This window comes from Micropterus salmoides, unplaced genomic scaffold (genome assembly GCF_014851395.1).
Source record: "Micropterus salmoides isolate LMB-PRFRI ecotype aquatic unplaced genomic scaffold, ASM1485139v1 Ms_hic_scaffold_13, whole genome shotgun sequence".
Taxonomy (NCBI): Eukaryota; Metazoa; Chordata; class Actinopteri; order Centrarchiformes; family Centrarchidae; genus Micropterus; species Micropterus salmoides.
In genome coordinates this window covers 25,697,915-25,720,706 of record NW_024040374.1, presented here as the reverse complement: position 1 = coordinate 25,720,706, position 22,792 = coordinate 25,697,915, and the positions used below count along the sequence as shown (strand labels likewise).

Sequence of the window (22,792 nt, the reverse complement as noted above, 5' to 3'; positions counted from 1 at the left end):
TGCTTGATTCAACAAGCGCTGTGTGTGTTTTAGAGTCCAAACTTACTGTGGACGTCGAGGCGTGCAGTGCTGGATACGATGCCGGCGTCATTCTTGGCTGACACAGTGTACCAGCCTGCATCTTCTTTCATGGCCGGCTGGATGATCATACACAGGTATCCACAGTTGTCCTGGTGCATGCTGGGGATGAAAATTGACACAAATTTAAGGGATGTCGTTATTTACATATTCTAATGTCCATTTTTTGTGTGTTCAGTTTAATATGGTACAAATGTAGGCTGGAGCAAGCATCAAAAAATATTTGTTTGCAATTTTACACGTTGAATTTACCTGATTCTGTCTGTGTTATGAGTGAAAGACTCATTCTCCCTTTTCCAGAAGATTTGTGGGTAGGGAACCCCTGTGACGCGACATTCCAGTCGCACAGGATGACCCTCAGCCACAACTGTGTTCTGCAGCTTCTCAACAAATGAAGGGGCCTTGTGCATCTCTTTGGCTGTGGGAAAATGAGATGGTCCAAATCATGCCAACATATTTATCTATCTAGCTTCACGCACATGCCAGCTACTGTTCTTTACTGTTTACCTGCAACGATGAGCTCCAGGTTAAAGGAGTTCTGGCCCGCTCGGTTGCTGGCGATGCAGGTGTAGATGCCAGCGTCGCGGTTAGTCACGGGCTCGATGACCAACGAGTGCACACCGTTTTCCCTCACTAGCATCTTATGGGCGGAGTCGGGGCGGATGGTCTGTCCGTTCAGCTGCCAGATGAGGTCAGGAGTGGGCAGGCCGCTCACCTACAACACAGCAGACATTCACGTTCCCTAAATGTGTGAATGCTTGTTCATGGCGCAGTGTGTGCTTGTTTTTGTTGGAGCAAATGAGTATATTAGCTCCATGTGTTCTGTGGGGGCAGCGTGTTTATTGGGAGTATGAAAACAGCACTGTTTGGTTAATCTGTCTGTGTTGTGTTTTTGTGGAGGAGCCTAGTCTCCTACACGCTTTGTCATGGGAATAAACTGCACTGAGAAATGACACGGCTCTTTTTGCAGAGAAACTTAACACCTGAAGTAGGTGTTGGGTTTCCTGCCCATCTGGAAAATGTGCCTGTGTTTTTGTGGATATGCATGTGTTTTGTATAACAATCCTCTGTGATATGTGTGAATACACATATCACAGAGGAGAGTAGACTAAGCGGTGATAAGTATTTATGGAAGCAGCCAAATACACTTTTGGACATTTTAAGCATGGAAAGTTTGGAAAGCCACAAATGATCTGAAAATAAATATTTTCTATAAATACCGTTGACATTAAGGTCTCAGAAGGAATGGAGACGCTTAGTTTATTTCTGACAAGCATAAAAAAGGCAGTCTTTTTATAGAGAGTTAATTGTGGGTCTGTTTTGATTTTATTACATGTACGAGTTTTCAAGGAGTTTGTAAGTGCTGCAGGCTGGAGGGAGGCAAGGCAATGACGAAGAAGATAGAGAGATGAGCACGAGTGGTAAAAAAACGGACATAATTGTGGAAAACCTGACCACGCCCTGAAAAATGACCCCTCTGTATGCTGCTTTGAGCCATTCACAACGAGAGGAAGTGATGAAACATCTCGCCTCCGCTAGTTTTTATTCCCTAAAGAAACTGGAATGCATGGAAAGGCGAATGTTTCTTTGGCAGAGCAGACACGGAGCCTCCCTGAAAGCAATACAGACACTGAATTGAAGGGCGGATCTGAAATGGCTTTCTCTATTACTATGATTAACATATTCTCTTTGGTGTGGGCATTTGCCTTTCCAGTCATGTCTCAGTTATTTTAAACCATCTCTTTGTCTTTCCTTTATCAAAGGGTAGCAGCAGGGATTGGATATTGTGTTCACATACAGGGTAGAAGCACGTAAGCTTAACTTAAGTTGGCTGTTAGCTAAACCATTCCACTATTTCAGACTGTGATCCCCTTAGATTAAACTTGCGGTAAGTAATCAGGCAGAGGGATAGTAAAAGTATAAATGGCAGATTCTGACTTCACTTGTGGCCTTATATAATAAGGTCTTATTCACACTAAACCATAGCTTGACATGCAATACCAGACCAGATCTTAATTTGTCTGTTCTCCCTATAAGTTTTAAAAATGTCCTTCAGCAGCACCAGTCCTGAAGCTGACCAGTTTTTCTGTGAGAGCTGATCAAACACTCTCCAGCGACTTCTTATATGAATCTTTTACCAATGGAAGCCACATTGTGATAAATTTACCTGATCTTTCTCTCTTATTCAGATGCGGCCACCACAGGGCAACACGTTGACCTCCCTTCCCCCTTTTATCACACTGTTGGCACAGGTTGCACTCTCAGTAGTAAGAGGCGTGTATTTACCTTGCAGTCCATCCGGCACAGTCGGCCCTCCTGAACGATGAGGTCACCGGGTGCCTGCAGGAAGTGGGGGCGGAAGTGACGCTCTTGGATGTTATCGTTCTCATCACCACTATCTCTAGACCTGGACCTGGGCCTGATGGAGAGGGAATTGGGATTACAAATCAACTTCTGGCATTTTTGCAACTTTTAGTTCATTTCTATTAATTGTAACATAAACATGTCTTAAATTTGTCAAAAAACAGACACATTTTGTTCCAGCTTTTAGAAGTGTTTCATTTGCCAGAAACTTTAGTTTGTTAAAAGTTATAAATGCTTTTTTAGGGAAGCACATATTTCCTGAGTGAGAACACTCACATTATTTGAATATAATGAACCTGTTTGGATTTAAACATTTAAGACACAGAATGCAATACTCTTTTAAATACAAAAACTTCATTCCACATTCGTGCTCACTTGTAAATTATGTATTCCCCCTTTAGGGGCATTTTCTGTCCTTATTTCCTGCTCTGGCATCCTTCCACTTACTCTTTCTTGATCTATGAGAGTTTCCCTCAACCCTGTAAGGGCAGGTCATGACCCATAGGTGTTCTTGTTATTCTGCCCTATAACAATGACATTACCACTCTTCCTGCACGTCAGCCAGAGACAGAAAAGAAAGAGAGCAGGAGACACTGATTGTTATCTCAATCTCTGAGCTCAGGGAGCGTTCATCCAGGTAACAGATTACAGGTGGGGTCTGTGATCTTCTGGGCTTTTTTCTCTATCTGGACTTGGATGAATGCGTACTGTATATACAAGGTCATTAGAGCAGCGAAAAACAGAACAGAGCAAACAGGTGTGCCCTCTCATTAACACTGAGCGTTTCTTTCTTGAACAGACAGTTCAACAAAGGAAAACGCTTTATTCAGCTCACAGCAAACATTTGTGTAAATAGCAGCAGCTTTGGAACATTTTACGTCAGCATAACGCACTTTTTAATCTGCACGGAAGCGCGAGTGAGTACAGACGTACGACAGATGGTGAACAGCCTGCCTGCACATGTGCCAGCCAGCAGCTCTGGGTTGTGAATAAAACAGGGATTTTCTGTTTGTCTTTACACCTATTCCTGTCAGTCGGTAATGCCTCACCTGCGCATGTGTCCAGGTGTGGAGCGCTGGCTACGGCCTCGCTGGTTCACAGCTTGGACCATCATCCTGCCGGTGCAGCTCACCCTGCCCTGTGAAGGGAAGAGAGACACGGAGAGAGGGAGCTTATGAGGTGTTGACACTCCACCGCACCAAAGCAGCAGTCAGGCCGAGAGGAGGAAATAAAATGTGAGTGTTAGAGCTGGAAAAGGCTGTTAGAAAGCCTGTAGCACATGAACTTTTGGCCCTCATGATTTCCTCTCTCATTCAACGCCCTCTTCCTCTTCAGGCTTGAGACATTATCTTCATACTCATTATTTTCTCGCTAATGGACGCTGACATCTCCTACGGGCAGCCAAACAGACTAGGGCATGCATACTTTATTTATTTATTTTTTTTAAAGAAAAGGTGCTCAGAATTTTCTACAATATTTATTTTGTTTATTTATTCTTTTTCCAGAGCTCTGCACCCGTCTGCTCACCTCAGGGTTGCCTGCCATGATAGTGTAGTTGCCGTCATCATCCAGTGAGGCTGCAGCAGTGTGCAGGGAGCAGGTTCCATCAGCGTCACGGCTGATCCTGTAGTGCTCGCTCCTCTTTGAGATTTGCTTGCCATCTTTGAACCAGTAGACCTGTGACACAAGATAAGAAAGAACAGAGCACGACTATCAGACTGCTCTGTTTCATTTTCATCTCTGTCTCTCTGCTTTTCTTTTATTTCATTGGTTCATTCTGAAACCTGTCATCACCATGCCATTAATGTGGACAGAGCCAGGCGGCCTGCCCAGGCCATTGTGTGTTCTTGCCTAAAGGGCCTCCCCTTATCACAACACAGAGCATATGTACAGCATCTACACCCTCCATCGTCGACATCACACATCAGCAACTCCCAAGCAAAGGAAGCCAGGCCATCATAATGGCTTCAAATTGACCAAATATTAATATAATATGAATAATCTCCACAGAATCAACGCCAACGATGTTTAATAATTCTGGGTGATGACATGCTTTCAGTAAATTGTACAGTACAACCTCCCACCTTTGGTTTGGGATCTCCGTTGACCTTGCAGGAGAAGGTGACTGGCATGCCCTCAAAGACTTTGTAGTGTTTGAGCTTCTGGTCGAAAGATGGTGCCACCCCGTGGCCGGCAGAGTCTTCATTGTGCTGCACGTCGTCGTCGGATTCCTCCACCGGAGAACGCTCCAGACGGAATTCAATCTCACTAATCAAGCGCTGCTCAAAGCTGGACACCTTGTATTCCTACGTGCCAGAGAGAGAGAGAGAAAGAGAGAGAAAAATGAAAAGATTTAGAGAACGACTGGGACAGAAAATCTACAAAAAGTTTGTGTGACTGTGTAGCAAAGGCAAGCACACTGCGTGCAGAAAGCCCTATTATACTTCAACGTCACCCAAACTACCAACTTTCTACCACTTCTCTAATTCTCTCTGCCCAGATGAGCCACTCCTCCTTCCCACCATCTCCATCAATCTCTCATCACTGTAGCTCTGCTGAGGCAGAGGGAACATCTGCAGAGCAGCATGGTCTGATGACACATCACACAGATAATGACAGGCCTCGGGCACAGCTGCAGAACCTGCATTTATCCTCCTGAACTCAGTTATAACGACAGCAATCACAGAAGTGGCTCCTCCTGATCTACCGAGGTATTATCCAGTAATAGTACCGAGGCAGCTGCTGCAGCTTGTTCCTTTCTACAATCTTACAAAGTAATATTCAATTAACCTTAAGATATAATTGAGTTGCTACTTAAATTTCAAATGAGGAGTAACATTGCAGCATGCATTGCAGACAGAACAAAGTGCAATCTGGGTTAAACCAAATGTGCTGACAGAATCAAGCTTGAACATGCGTCAGTATCTGAATCAATTGTACAAACTGTAAAAAGGTGCAGAGACCAAGTTTTACACACGCTCAATCAGTTCAATTCTGTCATGTTTACCAGACACACCTGCGTGTGAATGGATTATACGGTCAATATGGAACCACAGGGACCAAACAACAAATTCCGTATTGCTGGCTTTTGTTCCCTTATCAGCTATTTCCCAGGCCTGATCCTGTTCTGGTCAAAGTGAACACATCCTAGCTTTGAGCGTGCCTTTGTATGCACATTCACACACAGTGACATGTTACACAGAGTGAATGAAGAACCTGAAGGTGACAGTGAGGAACAAAGGTTTTAAAAACCTTTTGAGGGAAACATTCTCTATCAGATGACTTGTATTCCTGTTGAGAGAAAAAAATGTAGTTTTGTGTGCATGTTGTACTGTCACTGTCACACAGGGTGGGAAACACAGTTATTCTGTGTGTGTTTTCAGTGTGGGTGTATTTTGCAATCTTACCTGCGGTCAAAACAGAAAATTCGAGATCCTTATGTATAAGCATGAGAATACAATATATCACAACGCATTGTCACTGATGCATTCACAGACACATTACCACGCTCAGAGTTGTGCTCAGAGCCATGCAGCGCTAAAGTACCACAACCAATGAAATCGCTCCTCGTGCCAACAGGCTAATGGTAACTCGATCTCATCTGCCAGTGTGGACACAACTTGTGTTCTAGTGATGTTAACTTTAACTGCATCTTAACTTAACTAACCAGTGTGTGCTTCCTGTTAATGGAGGATACTGTCATTCAGAGCCAGTTTCACCTGTCTACTGTCATTCTGCTGTATGTACAGTGATTGGACTTTTCCAGTATTACAAACTTTGACTAATATAGATTATGTGGCCTCATTTTAAATGATAAAAATGTAATTGTAACTATAATGTCAACAAATACTTTGTTCTATAGGTGGAAATGAGCCCTGTTAAAGTATTAATGTAAACAAATGTTTACACAAACCAGTTTACATGTCAACCAACCACCAACACTGTGGAGGTGCTCTGACACATCCACAGAGCTTTTTGGTAGCTCAAAGTCAGACAAATTGCTGCACAGGCTTTCAAACAGTGTTACTCCCGAGCATGTTTGCAACAACACTGGTTTCTACCAGTTTGCATAAACAGAGCTTTTTATGGAGGGCTCTGGAGGACTTTACAATGTTTATACCCTGCTTTCATAACTCGCTCTTCAACAGTGTTTACAGGGACAGGCGGTGGGGGGTGCTCTGATTCAACAGAATATAAAGGAGAGCCAGAAGTCATAAGACAGGAATGACACCATTAAAGCATCAGTGGACAAAACAGAAAGGTGCTTGTGTTGTATACATGCAACAGTGGGATTTATAATTAAAAACAGCTAAATACTGGTGTAGACATGATTTCAGGTGAGTGTGCATGTGTGTTGTTTTCCCCTCCAGGTGTGCGGATCCTGATGAAGAACCACAGTACCTGTGTGACTGGCTCCTCCTCTGTGTCCTGTGTGTTTAAGACCGTGGCAGCGTTGTCAGCGCCCAGCAGTCTGCGAGCCATCTTCTCCTCATAGGTTAACCTCTGGAAGCAGGGATTAATGGGATCAGCGGGGGTTAGTGTGTGAGTTGCCAAACACACACTTATACACACCATCAGCTAGCTACTATATCTAAGCCTTGTGTTAATTAGGGATGTAATTCCTTATGGATAAAACATAATGAATGTCTTTGAGGGTGCATGGCACAAAAGCGTGTTTAAATACACTTTAATGGCTTTCATTCGTAGTTGTATGACTTGTTAATCTGTGTTAATAACCTGAACACGCTCATTCTCTAACTGCCTTCAAACGCACAATTGTTTCAGTAATGGAATAAGGCTACAACACACACTAACACACACACACACACACACACACACACACACACACAGATATAAAGAGAAATGCACCAATCGCTCGTTCTATACACACACACCTGTTGACCATTGCTTATGCGCTCCTCTTTGAAGCGCAGTTTTCTCTCCAAGTCCTGGATGACAGCGTCCTTGGATCCTTGGATGTCCGAGTCAGAGGAGAGGCGAGGCGTCCTGGTGACAGAGGACTTTCTGGGGAACGCTTTGCTGAAGGAAGGACGAAACAGAAACAACTTTAACAACAACATTCAAGTTGTGGCACTCTGTGACGCACACACGTTATCTCAAGGGGTCGCACTCCTTAGTCCTCGCTTGCTCTTTTTGCTCCCTCTCTGGCTCTCTCACATCCCCCCCCTTATCTGGACATGTCCAGCTTATAGCATTCCACAGTGTGTCTTCTTATCTCTCCCAACTGCAGCAGGAATGCCGGGGTGAGAGGGGGAGTGCAGGAGCGAGTGAGGGGCTGATGAAAAATTATTGGCAAAGAGTTGAAAGTGGAATGTCCTTGATGGGGGAAAAATAACTGAATTTCTCCCCATCAGAAGCGAGTGTACCTAACAAAATCATAATCCAGCAACCCTGCAGTCCACATGAGCTGGACGAAGTGATGGTGATAGATCTTGACAGCCAGTAAACTACAATACTTAAATCTGAGTGTTTATTTGATTTTGACACACCTTTCACTTTGAGGTCCTTGTGTATATTTTCGTGCCATATGGGGTCTAGAGGAACACTTTTGTGTCTACGTGTGTGGGTTTGTGTTTAAAAGGGCTCTTTAGTTAGCGTTTTCCTGTAAACATGCTGTATAACAATGTAAACATGTCATCTTCCATCTAGCAGACATCCTGCCTCCAGTTGCCAGTGGGTTTATCTGACGGGGAGCTCAACTCGCTTGAGACAAAACGTACATAGCTTGACAGACACTGTAAAGAAAGTGCACGTGTGGGATACTTACACAGTCCCGTTGCCTTTAGGAAGGCCCAGGGCATTGACTGTAGGACTGCCGGTTGAGGAAGGTGTGGAGGGCAACACTGAGGACAAGAAGCTGGAGGCTGGGGATGGAGGGACGGAGGAGAACGGCGAGGACATATCTGAGCAGGCTGGAGACACGGAGACGGGCAGAGGGGGAGGAGGCGGAGGGGGAGGGAAGTCTTGGGCAGGGCCTGATGGAGAGGACAGGTTACTGGAGCTGAGGAAGGGTGGAGGTGGAGGTGGGAAAGAAGGAGAGCTCGGGGACTCCACGCTGCTGGCCTTGGTGAAGGGGGGCATAGTGACCCTGTTGAACGGCTTGTGCGAGGTGGGAGGTGACAGCGGGGAGGACAGGCTCGACCCTGAGGAACCAGAGGACTGGGTGACGTAGCCCGTTCCACCGGGGCTCTGAGCAGCAATGAACTGCTTGGGCCGGGCGTAGTTGAAGGTGCTGGCCTGCATGGCTGCGTTGCTCTCCAACTCCTGGAAGGAGGGAGGAGGGGGGAGAGGTGGAGATGGTGGAGCTGGTGGAGGCACTTCCTGAGGCACTTCCTGAGGTGGAGGTGGGACTTCCTGGCTCTGCTGCTCCTGCTGCCAATTGACTGTTTCTTGCTGCTCCAATAGAATCTGGTCCTGCAGCTGCTTTAGCTGGGAAGCGTTCCTGCGAAGCAGAAACATGGTCATCAGTGACAGTTATAAGAAACAAAAGTCATCTTATGTTTTCTTAAGGAAGGAAGGAATTTTTTGTAACAAAGTAACAGAACAGAAAATGTTACAAAATCATGCAGCTGTTTTCAATTTATGCATGACACCACCACCTGGTCTCTGTCCAACTGGATCCACTGGCAGAATGTTAGCAAGTTAGAGGCCAGATGTAAGCATTATCGATAAATGCCAATCAAAGTGTTGGGACCTCCGAGTGAGGCAGAGACATATCGATACGTAAACATGTTAATAACTTAAGACATAAAGCATTTTGAGGATGACATCAGCACGTGGTTGTGGGTGAGGCGGTTTGCACCAGGAATTGAAGTGAACTGTTTTTCCTCTGGTCTGAGGGGGATGACTTGTCAGGCCTGAGGTTCAGGCAAAGCAGCATTATGTAGACAAATTGTGTGTGTGTAAGTGTGTGTTCTGGGAAGGAAACTGCTGCTCCAGCAGCATGTACTGATAGGTTATCAGCCTCCAGCCTATAACAAAGACTTGTGAAAAAGCCAGCCTGTTGACATTACATCAAGTATGGTAAAGGAATCAAGAGTTAAGAGAAAAACAGCTCTGTTAACAGCGCAGCAGTTTACCCTGATGGACTGTAAACTGGTCAGAGGCAGATATGATGTTTTTCTCTGTGGAATAGGAAAAGTGAACCGCGCGGGTGGGGTGTGGCAATGTGATGAAAGAAAAACAAATATGTAATGGGTTCTGATCATGAAGCATTGTGTTTTTTCATAGAGGTGTGGTTGTTCAGTCTCTCCCCCAGCTTGGTTGATTCAGTGTGCTGTCACGTCATTGTGGGAGAGAGGGAGGTTAGAAATTTTGTAGTGTCCTCTGCTCAAAATTTGAAGTTTTTATTTTCTCATAGCATCACTGGAACAAGCCCTACATGCACCACGAGGGTTTTAAAAAGGACTAACTTTGAAAACCACAAGACAGAAGTAAACTCTTAGAAGTGCTCCTTGAGGATCAGGAGAGGAGGACATGGATCTTTGGGAGAGGGTGACGGTATAAACCTTCAGAGTATACAACTATGTGTACGTGAGACTGATGAGTTCTTCAGAGACAGCCTGTCCAGAATATACTGTACATCCCAATGGTGCATGTTGTCAGGACCAGGACCAAGTTCACGTGCCCAAATGTTTTCCAGATGTTGAACAATCAGTGGAGTCTTTCGACTATTTTTCATCTGTGAGAATGCAACCCCCCCCCCTTCATTTAGCCTCCCCCACGTATACATTTGCAAACAACACCAGTGAATATTTCACAGAGCTGACAGTTGTAGCATAGTGTAACAAATCCGCCGCACAATCCAACAGCAACATAACTGATTAGTCTGTCCCAGACGGTTATTTTGGTCATATGCTCCCCTCCAGAGGAGACTTCACATGCCCAAACAAATAGTCGTTAATTCAAAAGCATCCATTGTGATCATTCCACCTTGTCGCAACCTGGTGCTCTCAAAGAATTCACTGACCACAAGAGCACATGATTGATTCAATATGTTCTTCCTCTCTGTATACATTTTTTCCCTTTACATTCTCCAAAGGTCTCCTGTTCAGGCCCCTATACCAAAAGAGTGCTTTTACAGGAATAGTTTGGCAGCTCGAGAGGCTCGCAGCGCTCTGCAGCAGTTTGATTCCTTTTTTGGCTGTGTTCTTGGAGCGTCAGGCAGAAGCACCCTGCCCGTCTGCTCCAGCAGAGAGGAAACACACTAATTAATTAACTTCCTCATGGCCTCATCTCTCTCAGGCCAACACACCGCTTTACTGCCTCAGCATGAAAGACCTCAAAGACCTTTACAGCGTTTACCCATGTTTCTGACATAGGTAAATATATGTAAATGTACGAGCAGGAGGCAGAGTGGATGTTATCCAGCTGTAACTGACATCACCCCTTTGCCTTAAAAGGCGCTCTTTACTTTCTATATAAAGCAACTACGGCTAAACAAGCACCCTTCATTCATTACAAAGCCAAGGTGCTGTGAAACCATTTTACCTTGCATCATAACATCTTAGTATGGTCAATATATCCCTGATTCAGGAAGTATTAACAAGTTGGTGTTGGTACAAAATCATTATCATTAAAATCCACTGAGATTGGACATCTGTGTCAAACTATAATTCAACAGAATTATCATTTTGTCAAATTAGATTTGCCTCTTGTTTAGACATTTGGCATGCTTCATATTTGACAGTGCATGAAAAGGTCACCCTGTATAATTTGCAACTGCATGAATAGTTTTATTGCCCACTTAAGGATTTACATCAAGCAAAGGACGGGAGTCATCCAGACTCTGTGACCCTGCAGCCTCCAGATCTGATCGTCCAGACCGCTTTGACCACAAAGTGCCGGACAAGGCCGCTGTATATACACTGTGTCCTGCCTTTTCATCCCAGCTGCACGGCCCCTGCTAAAACCCGGCCTGCGCCTTGTGTAAACCATTATGAAGTATCTACAAATGGCTTGAGAAGCAGAACAGACGTCCATCCCTCTCTCTTATTCTTTGTCTATGTGGCGGAGCGGGGCTGAATTAGGAGGGAAGTGTTCCTCTGTCGCCATGCCAACGGCCCTGTGTTTTGCTGTTCTGGTCCGAGCCAACTGGCCCACAGAGTGCCGTGCTTCGCTGAGAGAAAACGCTCCAGCTCCTCTGTCTGTCATTCTCTAGCACAGCATTACTCTTATGTCTCTCTCCCTCCCTCTCTTTTTATGCCCCGACGTTTGGTGGTATAAATAGAAAAAGCACTAATGTCTTCCCCTTTTCACCCTGAAAAATACTTTCTTTGGTCTGGATCCTGTCTGTAAATTATTTAATGGGGCAAAAAAGAAAGAAAGGTAGTAAAGGCAAAGAGGAATCTGGTCTGGAGTAAGGTCTCTTCTACATGGAAAAGCTCAATAAACAGATCCAGGAACAGCTTAACAGTAACTTAATTCAAAGTGGGTTTTACAGCCCAGTGATGTATCAGTCAGCTAAACAATGAGACGTGCCAGACACAGCGGGTCTCTACCAGCAGCATCTTGCTTTCATACATGAAGACCTCAACATCTTAAATTTCCATGTTTACTCTGTGCCACTTGTTTGTGCTTCCTGCACAACAACGACCCGTGGTGTGTGAGAAACGAATTTACTCTTCCACCGCCTATCGGAGCAAGCTGGGAGCCATCCGCAGGTTTATCTGCAGCCCATCTCGTTAGCTCCGCAGCTGGCTAAAAAGACGGAGCCGCTTTATTAGCCTTGGCCGGCTGATGACAGGAAGCATGCAAGGAAGTGTCAACAGGAAGCAGTTTAGTGAACATGGCCTAATGAGGGGTTTCCTTCTGTAAACAACAACATGACGGGAACTGAGGACGTGCCTGTTATAAACAATAAAAGTGAGATTAGAAGCATAAAGGCACAAGGCATCTTCTAGGCTGTGTAGCAAGTGGCACAGGGAAAGGCTTTAGTGGGTATTCTGGCTACTTTCAGGCTATAGGCCCATTGGTTGTTTGCATTACACCTCTGTATGTTTGTTTCTGCAAGCACCTGTGGCTTAGCATGCCCTTGCCATTAGTGAATGATTCATATCCAAATAGTCAAACTGAGCTCTGGTATCACACCTACAACACAAACACAGCCTTGGAAACCTTTCCCAAGAAGTGACAGTGGAAATGCAGGATTCAACAGTTGTTTTGCTGCAGCCACACACACCTGGTTTATGGTTTCCTCATTTATTTTCACTGCTGAGCATTGTGTCATCCTTACAGTGCGTCAATATGAACTTGACTTATGCCCCCGAGCAGGAAAATATCATCAGTTTGACATAGTGACTGAGCTGATGTCTGAATGATTTTCAGACTGGCAGAATATGACTAAGGCTGTCTGTCTGTTTAAACTGCAGGACAAATTTCTTAGAAAACTAAGGGTAAGTTTCGTGTCATCTTCAACTGGAAATGTGTCATGTTGGGAAATTTCTAAACATTTACTGAAAAGACTGAGAATTGAGCATTGCATCAGATTTGAACTATAATAGCGGTTACATAGAAAAGCCATTCAAATTGTTCCAATGTAAAATTCCTCGTGCACCTTTATTTGGTCCTCACTCTGTCTCACACACATCACTCTCCTGGCTCCCTCCTCTCTCTGTCTGCCTCCCTCTACTCTCATAAGAGACAGCAGACTAACAAAGCAGCCACAAAGTTTCCAAGAACGTTTCAATTTAATCTCACAGGCTGTCATACCCCTATAGACCAGGCTGCTGCTGGGAACACACGATATGTCACACATACGAAAAAGTGTCATTATTCCCCTTCTGCAGCTTCCATTCATTCACTTCTTCCCCGTCAGCTGACATGTTCTCTCTCAGCCTTTGTTCTCCTGGTGTCCTTAACTTATTTTCAACCCCTCTCCTCCCCGGGTACCCCAGCCCCCTTACCCCCTCCTCCTCATTCTCTTTGGCTCTAATTGTGCACACACCACATAAAACAGAACCAGACTGTTTTCCTTTCCCCTCTCTCTTAAAACCGTAGCACAGAGCGTTTCTCTTATTCCAGCCACACCAACAGCTCACGGCTGCTCCATTCAGCCACTTTCTCCCTGCCCCACTTTCTTTCTTCTTCTATTATTTCCCCCTTGCTCTCTATCTGGGCTCGTATTTCATATCCAAGAGTATCTGAAGAGGGCTCTCTTCAATCAGCGAGGCCTCCTTTTCTCTATATACCTCGATCCATCCCTCCCTCTTCTCCCCACTGCTCCGCCTTTCGCTCTTTCTGTCCAAGTGAGACGGGGAGTGTTTTTTTCTTCTTTCTCTATAGCAAGAATGCTGAAGACATTCTTCTCTGGATTGGAGTGGGAAAGACATTGCCATCAAATGGGATTAACAGCAGGAGTGGAGAGAGAGGAGGAGGAGGACAGGGAAAGAAGAGCCAGAAGGAGAAAGAGAGGCAGAACGTGAAGAGTGGCTGAGAAGAAGTCAGTCTACTTTCTGACTGACACAGGCTATTTTAACCTAACAGACTCTGTTGTGTTAACTAATCCACCTGACTCTGCTGAGGAGCTCTGCAAACAAATGATCGTCGCCACATAAACACAGCATTACAGACGCAACGCTAGAAAGCAAACTACCCACTTATCTTTGTTAAAGTCACTCACAGCGATACCGCTTTTCATCCCTTTCTCTCTACAGCACTGAACTCACTACCTTTCCAGAGCCTCCAGCAAATGAATGGGTATCACACTCAGCCTCTCTGTGCTCCCAGAAAACCACACACCCATTTTGAAAACATATGATTTAAACATTAACATGCTGAGCTGGTAAACCAGGAATAAAAAAGTCCTTATTCTACCAGTCATTTGTCTTCTCTTTCTTCCTCTACTCCCTTATTCAAATTTAATGACACGGTTTTAGGCTAATGTGCCTTTTCGGTTAAAACAATAAATAAATAACCCAAACAATCCTAAAGGCAATGACATTTTTTAAAAAAAGTTTCCTCTCTGAGAGCTGAAAGTTTAAAGAAGAGCATCATTAAGTTTATCCTTTATCCATTTCCTGATAATTCTATCAGTCCCGCTGAAGTTTGCTTCATTTAAATGAGTTGTCAGTCTACACAAAAGAAAAAGTTTTACCTTCAGTGTCTCGGTGTTTAGTAGCTCTGATATTTCCCTGCACGAGAATGAACTACGTTGCTTTCCCTGCCAGGTATGAGGAGCATATATAGAGCGCAGAGCAGCCAGACAGTGACAAACTCAGTTGCTTTCTCTCTCTCTCTCCCTGCATGAGTCAGTCTGTCTGTGAGCTCCTCCTCTTCAAGATAAAAGCTCTGCCTGAGACCAAACCATTTCAGAATAAAAGCTCAGCCACAGACTGTACGGGCTGCTGACTGAGGAACTTCCCTTTGTGAGCTTGGAAACAAAAATAACAACAGTATTGGGGTCATGGATAAAGAAAACACCCATAAGAAAAGCAAAATGAGAGAGACACCTATATCTAATTGCTTATTTTTTTTTTCTAATTGCTACTAGCCCTTTTGTGTCCAAATTTATATTGTTTCCTGAGTGACTAGAGACTAGAGAGACGGGATGATTGAGGAGAGACAGTGGAAGATAGATTTAAAAAATGAATAATCTGAACAATTCATCAGTTTCAGGTGACACAAGTAAAATGTGTCCATTGTAAGGTAACATTTGTATCAACACCCTTAAACCACCCAATAAAATCCACATTCTGTGTGCTCTTTATGGCCGGCAGAAACATTATCTACCCTTAAATGTAGACAGACCACAGTGACTATTATCTATCATATGGAACATAATAGTTGTATGTAATAATGTACCGAATTGGACCTTTGGAACAAAGTCTCAGTGCCACTGTGTGTGCAAACACTCCCATCACAACCACAAAGTTCTGGTTTCATTCACTGAAATGAGTTCACAAATATTCAGTTTCACAATAAAAGAATTTTCTCCTTCATTTTTGTGGGATGAAACAAACTCTTTTTGGGAATGTATCATTTCTATTTTTGTGTGTAATGCCTTTATTTTTAGAGTCGGTGCGCGTTTTCCAGGCTGCTGATGATTCACACTGTGTTGATGGAAGGACGGGAGGCCAGGGACCTGGTCCAGTTGGGTGTTGTGTGTAGTTGTAAGCTTGTATGTAGTTGTGTGTATATATTGGGGAAAGGTCAGAGAGACATTAGGAGAAGGTGTTCCTCTCTCTAGAGGTGCAACTCTTTCCCTGTGTGTTGACTCACTGACACTTGGATGTGAGTCAGAGTGAATCTTCTCTGCGCTCAGAGTCGGTTCTTGGTGACAGCAGTGTCATGAGATTAGAGCGTGTATACATTGTTACACCCTTTAATTAAGTGGAAGTGGTGTGTTGGTCTGGGAGTGTGTCTAAAGGGAGATCAAGTCTATACCACACATGTAGCCACACACACCGCTCACACTGGGATCAGGATCCAATCAGAGGTTGATTGACCTCATTCAGAAACAATGTGATTCTCTGACTCTGTGTGTATTTATGGCAATGTGTATTTATCTGTGTGTTTCTCAGTGTTTAAAATACCAGGGTGTTCTTTCCTGAGAAACACAGTCTATTTTCTATGAGGGGATCACTAAAGCCTGTTAGTTTCCATGCTGTCAACTCCCAAGCATACACCCAGGTCTCTCCCCACATCTCTCTGTGCGTCTTTTCATCTCTGCCTTTTCCCTCTGTTCACCCCTCTTTCTTCCAGCCCTCGGTCTGTGTTGTGAAGGTCAGCTCCGACAGCTCTCTTCCTTTTTTGGAAAGTTTCTCCATTCCATGCAGGTCATTCTAGCCCGACCGACCAATCCAGTGGTTGGTTGGTCTGGTGTCTCAGCCAATCCTATGACTCCCATGTCCTTTTAAGGACTGCCCATCTCTGACTCTGGGGGTTGATGTGAAATTATCTGCTTTTCCTGCTCTCTTGTGTCTCTGGTGAATTCATTTTGATTTTTATGCTGTTGCACAAGCTCTTTCTCTCCCTGATGACAACTAACTTTCTGTTTCTGCCTTTTTTCCCCATTTGCTTGGAATGATTAACCTCCCCGGCCTACATTCACTGAAGTGAAGGTATCCATTATGGAACTGATCCACAGTCAGTTTTACGTCCATTTTTAATTAGACGTTTGATGAGGATGAACCACAAGCAAAGTTCTCAGTTTGTAGCCAGTTTAACATCCATGTTTCCCGCTTTCCATAAAACCACAAGCAACACCTCGACAAGAAAGTGATTGTTAATACTTCATTAGAGAGTTCATGACTTGCACCTCGTAAACACAAACACACTGCTGAGAGGAAGCTCTGAGTCACCGTGCAGATATGCGACAAATCCTGGCAGCCAGAACTCCCTGCTCAGCAATGCAGCACAGACAGAATATAGATCCTGCTTTAAATTTAACACAACAAGCAGACTACTGGTAGTCTGATATAAAAAAATACAGAGGGACAGACCATCAACCAATCACCTGCTGCGGCCTCACACTGTAAACACAAGTTCTGTGTGTGTGACAGTGGGAGACTGATGAGGGCTGTTGGCAAAGAGCAGTTTGTTGCTTTCAGTTTGCATGCTGTTCCCCTGACAACAGCCTCACTGGGGTTAAAGAGGTTTGGAGCTACTGCAGAAATCATTTAATCTCAGTGGTATGGCAATTATGTCAGCGGACAGGGATTGAGAGGTATAAGGTCATGTTGTATGCAATACAGGCCGCATTAAAGTGGATCAGGCCAGTCCTCATATGTGTACGTACTCAGCGACTGCAAGCACTAAAGTTGGTAAGTAACACATGGTGTCACTTACACACTGTTGTTCCAAGCTTCTGTGTGTGCCCTGTGTTTGTGTGAGATAAGGCTGTGCAATAATTCAATATTACGGCATATCGACTTTCGGTGGAATTGTACGTGATGGTCATATCATGTTGAATATCATGAATCAATGATCCCAAGCAAAGTGTCCTTAAAACATGGTTTATTGTGATCTAATAATTAATTAATAGCATTCAACATTAATTAGATTAGTTCATATTTTATACTATGATTAACAGTGTATGGATATCAGAAAATGATTCTTATTAATATCATAACAGTGATTAAGGCAATGACTCCCAGCCCTTGTGTGTGTGTTTGTGTATTGTGTGTTGGGTCAGGCTAAGAATGTCTGACAGTATTTTTGCATATGACAGTAACTTCCCTGAGCTAATTGTAGCACACTGTCTGCTGCATAATTCCTCTCCACTTCGTCCCTTGGCCCAAGCAGATGTGGATAGACTTTCCTTCCCCCAGAGTTAATTAAGCTTTAATTAAGCTGCACTTAAAATATCAGTTCAAAACACCTTATGATTAAATGGCACTGGACAGAAGGTATTTTTTTGAATTTATATACACAACTTCTGTCTCTCTCCATTTTCACCGTCTCACTTTATGCTACCAACCAACATAGATTAGCCAGTCAGTGAGTAATTATTACAGCATCTCTTTAACAAATGAACAGCAAAAAACTTGAACTTTAATCACTCTCTTTTGCAAAAACATGAAATTAGTGTAGAGAGATATGGCTACATCGAAGTCCTGTTGAGTGCAGATGTATGCCTGTTTTTCATCATCGTTAATCTTACATACTGTAGAGCTGCATTTTAATAAAAATCCACAGACACGTTGCTTGTAAGTGTTCAACTGACACATAAGAAGCACTCTGAAATGAAATCCGTGCAAGAGAACAATTTTGACTGTCAAGAGTTGATTCCTGGTCTTGTGAAAGAGAGATTAAGCTTTGGAATGGTTTTAGGATAATTGTTGCCTCTGCAACTTCTGCTTGGTGTGTGACGCCCACCCAGACATTATCCCAACCTATAATATAATGCTTTGCCCCTATTATCACGGTCAATATCATGGTGGTCACACCTTCGACGCGTTGCACTGGCTTGACACTCTTGACTATCTCCTCCTTTGACTTGTAGACTTGTTTCTTAGTCTCAGTGAAGTGGTTTCTTGAAATGGTTGATCACTATCAGGCCCTAATTTTTCACTGCATCATATGTGGACTTTTCCCACAACCTTGAGATATTATAGGTGATTTAGCAACACAAGGAAAGCGTTATTTCAATAGCAAAGCTGCCAATCTAACCACATATACTTGTACCAGCAAGAAAGAAACACAAAACGTTCTTGTGAAATGTCACCCTAGGAAAACATGTGCGTTTATCAATATAGGAAAGCTGACACTGGACACGGCAGCACTGACACCTCATCCATCACACACACACACACACACACACACATACTCACAAATTTAAAGATTTACAAGCTCCAGGTGTTATCGGTCTATCATGATGTGGCTCTACTGAAGGTCACATGTGTGCAGTTGAATCTTGGAGAGCCCTGAATGGAGGGGAGTTGTATTGTTGGATCAGGAGAGACCATAACTCTGGCCTACATGGCAGTGACCTGATGTCGAGATGCAAAGTGTCATCCAGCTGAATAATGGCTCATCTCATACTTTGAGATGAAGAATCATTTCATAATATGTTTCATAGCTATACAGTAGTCCTTTCAGGTCTTTATTTAGACACTTCTGCAGGAAGCCCAGTTTATCTTCCAGACTATCTCTCACAATCAAGAAGGCTCCAATCCCAAGATAACCTTATGTTGCCTTACACATAAAACATTTGCTCATTTTAGCAAAATATGTTTGCTTTGTATGCTTCATCAGTTTATGGGCAACAAAACACTGGCTATACATGGGTTGTTAATTTTAATCTGCTTACAGTAGTCTGACAATAACACATCAATCAAATAGCCAACTAAAGCAAGTAACCAAATATTATTTGTGTCTATGTGTAGAATTACTACAAGGTGCCTGCAAAAATAAGCTCAATTCCAGAGGCGCATACACTGAGAAAGCGCTGCCAATTTGCAATCTATTTATTCTCTAGCATGTGGTAAAACTCTGCTTTTTCTCCAAACCTAGGGGTTGGTTCAGATCCAACTAGCCAATCTGAGCCTCTCCCCTGAGAATTTCCTTTGATTCTTAATCTGACGTCTGACATCAACACCGGGCATCAAACCCAAATACCTACCAACCCTGCTCTCTCTTCCTTCAGCACAGAAAAAACAGCAGGTCTGTTTGCACAGCTCAGGTCTCCTGCAGTCCTCCTGCCTGCCAAGTCACACAACAACTTCCTCCTCTCATCAGCTCAGTGTTATTGAAGCAAAAATCATCCCTTACACAGGCTTCCAGTGTGTTATTCCTATGATTTGGAACAATTTATTCTAGATTTGTGAACATGAACACATCTCTCCAATAGCTATAAACGCTGGTGTTAAGTCTGTAATGCTATTTAATGCAGAAGTTCCTTTAAACAGTATTCTAGGTTTTTACAGCACCCATTATATAATAATGGGTGCTGTAAAAACCTAGAATACTTTTTTGGGATATCTGCATATGAGTAGCTTAAATGTTCAGAAATCCAGAAAAAAAGTTTTTTATATAATAATAATTAAGTATTAAAGTCTAGACAGTCATATCTTAAGCTCAGTGAACATGCACACTCAATAAAACGATTCTTTCTGATCCCCACTAGCTTTATGTAAATGCAGTAAAACAAATAGGCTATTTCATTAAAGATTTCATTAAAAATATGCGACATAAGGCTCATAGTTTCCACTCTGTCTATTGAATTTATAGCATTTCAACAAAGTGGTTTGTTAGAAAGTCATGGTGCTTATTAAAAAGAACTCCTGTAAAATGTAAACAAGCAATTAAAGTAACAAACTAGGAGTAACAAACATTTATAAAGACTGCTGGTTTTGCTGTGATCTGTTGATGTTTCATATCTGCATGTGGCCCAAAGAGAAAAAACAATACATCAGCCTGTAAGGGATGTGCAACACGACAAACAGGACATGATGAACTCAATGATAAACTCCAGGGTTTTATGTTAAAAGTGGTTAGTCTTTGATCCTACATGTTACCTGAGGAAGCAGTCTGACAAAACCGTAACCTTTGGTTAATGGCAGGGCTGCTGCTTTTACTGTGTAATTACAGAATTTAAAGGGAAGAAGGCAGGACAGGGGTGGCATATGCTTTCTAACTGCTTCACAGTTGGGAGCTTATTGTTGTTAGAAGTGTATCCATGTTGTTATTGTGGATACATTCTGAGAGAAGCAGCTCTACTGCCCCATTCATCTAGCATAGAAGTCAGATCTAGAGACAAAAGTCAATTTATTTTACAGTATTTGTCATATCCCTAAGAACCATCTCATTAACTATATTTCATGGGAGAAAGAAAATATTTTTTTTATGAAAAATTGGTATATTGGTCTATCTTGCCAGATGTAAGATTTAAAATGCAATAATTCACTTTTATTGTGAAATTTGCATAAGAAGTACAATGGCAAAACTAAAATCTGAAAGGCTACTTGGCTCTATATAAAAATTGGATGAAAACATCATATTTCACGTACAGCAGTTCCTCTGTATCCACATTAGACCTGTTCATCCAGGGTATGCACATTCTTCACCAACAAACATGGGTAATTTATGCTAATTGTAGATGCTCAGCTGATTCCACTCGGTTCTTGTCTAACCGCTGCCACCGATTTATCATCCTACAGTATAATAATGGAAAGTCATTTACATGAAAATATTCAGAAATGACATGTGCCGTAACATTATTTCTGCTGTTGTGTCTGTGTTTGCTTCCATGATAGCTTGAATAATGAGGCTTCATGTGGCGCCACTCAAATCACATCCAGAGCATCACCCTCACAGCCAAATATTTACCTGTCATTTTCTGTCTCCTCCTCTATATTCTCAGCTCTGGAAGCACAGAATTAACATGTCATGACATTTATGCCAAAAGATGTGCATTAATGTAGCAGCAAACAGCAGTATCAAATCCAGTACACATGCAGTGGAAATTGACTGTGCAATGCAAGAACAAAGCTTTACTGCACTGTAACCAAACTCTAGTCTAAACACAGGCTAATGTCTAAATGTCAAAACCCATGGCAACACTGGTAACCATCTGCTTTTGATGGGATATACTGATTGTATCGTTAAATACTGACAGTCATCATATTGTAATATTAAAAACATCCACAAAAAAGCTCCCTATCTCTGTAAGTTTAGCCAAACTATAAGAGAAATTTTTAAGAATACCAAAACAAATAAGAGCAAAACCAAGACTAAGAGGGTAGTGGCTCTGTGGTGCTTTGAGCTAAATGCGAATGTCAGCAGTGCTAGCATTATGATGTTTAGCAGGTATAATGTAGCAAATACCATTTTAGTTTAGAGGGTTAGCATGCTAATATTTTCTAATTAGCACCAAAGACAAACTAAAGAAATGTATTTGGTCATAATGAAAAGTACTGGATAAGGAGAAATGTTTTGAAATTGACCCGATGAAGGCGCTAGATGAAAGGTCACTGGATCAGGAAGTTTTTTACAGTACATCCTCTGGGCACCATGAATATCTGCACCACATTTTACTGAAATCCAACCAAAATTCAGGGCATCACCTAAGTGATTAGGTCATCATATCATGATTTGGGAACAATTAATGTTTACACAAAGCTTAGCGCCAATCCATCTTGTGGTAGCTGAGATATTTCATTGAATAAGTGAAAATTTTGACCTGATTATCATGAAAAAGTCAGGGGATCACTATAGTTATTACACTTCGTAGTGAACTTGGAACATCTATAGTTGAATAGTTTTTGAGATATTTTACTCTCACCCGCAAATGTCAACTTCATAGTGGTACTAGAAAAAAAGTCAGGTGATCAAGAATCATGAATCATGATCATCATGAATGTCTATGCAAGTTTTTTATTTATTTATTTATTTATTTTTTGTTTGTAAAAACCAACCGACAACCAGACAGGCATTGCCATCTGCTAGGGTGGCTAAAAGTTAAACAAAGAGAAGAGAGGAAAATCAATATCTCAAAAACAACCAAAGAGTGAAAGAACATGCTATAATTGTGTATGGCTGTCATTTATCATCAATATTTTTTGTAAGCGCTCTGTATTGTACTCTTGCTAATAAAGGCAAAAAACCTTTAATGACAAAGAAATGCATCAGCGAGTGAGGTAAAAAAAATAATCCATGCGCAGGACCATTGAAAATAAGCCATTCAATGTCCAACTCTCTTCTAATAACAGTGACATCCTACCTGATCCCTATAGAGCTCACAGAAAGAAATACAACAGCTCTGACCTGGGCTGAGCATCCGAGGTCAGACATAATCAATAGGAGCCATCCAGCAAAAGCCACACAGATCTGTTTACAGCCACAGACAGGCAGCAGCTGGCAGGCTTGCCCTGGCAAACACGATGCCACA

At 42.8% G+C, this 22,792-nt stretch overlaps 1 protein-coding gene across 7 annotated transcripts in view; it reads right to left on the bottom strand.

Annotated features, from left to right (window-relative positions):
• The window catches only part of palld (palladin, cytoskeletal associated protein), a 53,729-nt gene that overhangs the window by 1,713 nt on the left and 29,224 nt on the right, over positions 1 to 22,792 (bottom strand). For 3 of the 7 annotated variants that reach the window (XM_038716538.1, XM_038716539.1, XM_038716543.1), the window contains 12 exons: positions 21,232 to 21,267; positions 8,231 to 8,905; positions 7,338 to 7,482; positions 6,844 to 6,945; positions 5,695 to 5,733; positions 4,527 to 4,748; positions 3,970 to 4,119; positions 3,492 to 3,580; positions 2,365 to 2,497; positions 586 to 793; positions 331 to 496; positions 47 to 180 (listed from right to left, as the gene is read on the bottom strand). In XM_038716538.1, coding sequence (XP_038572466.1) covers positions 47 to 180; positions 331 to 496; positions 586 to 793; positions 2,365 to 2,497; positions 3,492 to 3,580; positions 3,970 to 4,119; positions 4,527 to 4,748; positions 5,695 to 5,733; positions 6,844 to 6,945; positions 7,338 to 7,482; positions 8,231 to 8,905; positions 21,232 to 21,267 — 2,099 coding nt within the window. Of the gene's footprint in view, positions 1 to 46; positions 181 to 330; positions 497 to 585; positions 794 to 2,364; positions 2,498 to 3,491; positions 3,581 to 3,969; positions 4,120 to 4,526; positions 4,749 to 5,694; positions 5,734 to 6,843; positions 6,946 to 7,337; positions 7,483 to 8,230; positions 8,906 to 14,557; positions 14,714 to 21,231; positions 21,268 to 22,792 lie in introns of those variants that run through there. The other 4 variants (XM_038716540.1, XM_038716542.1, XM_038716544.1 and 1 more) reach the window with 3 other exon arrangements.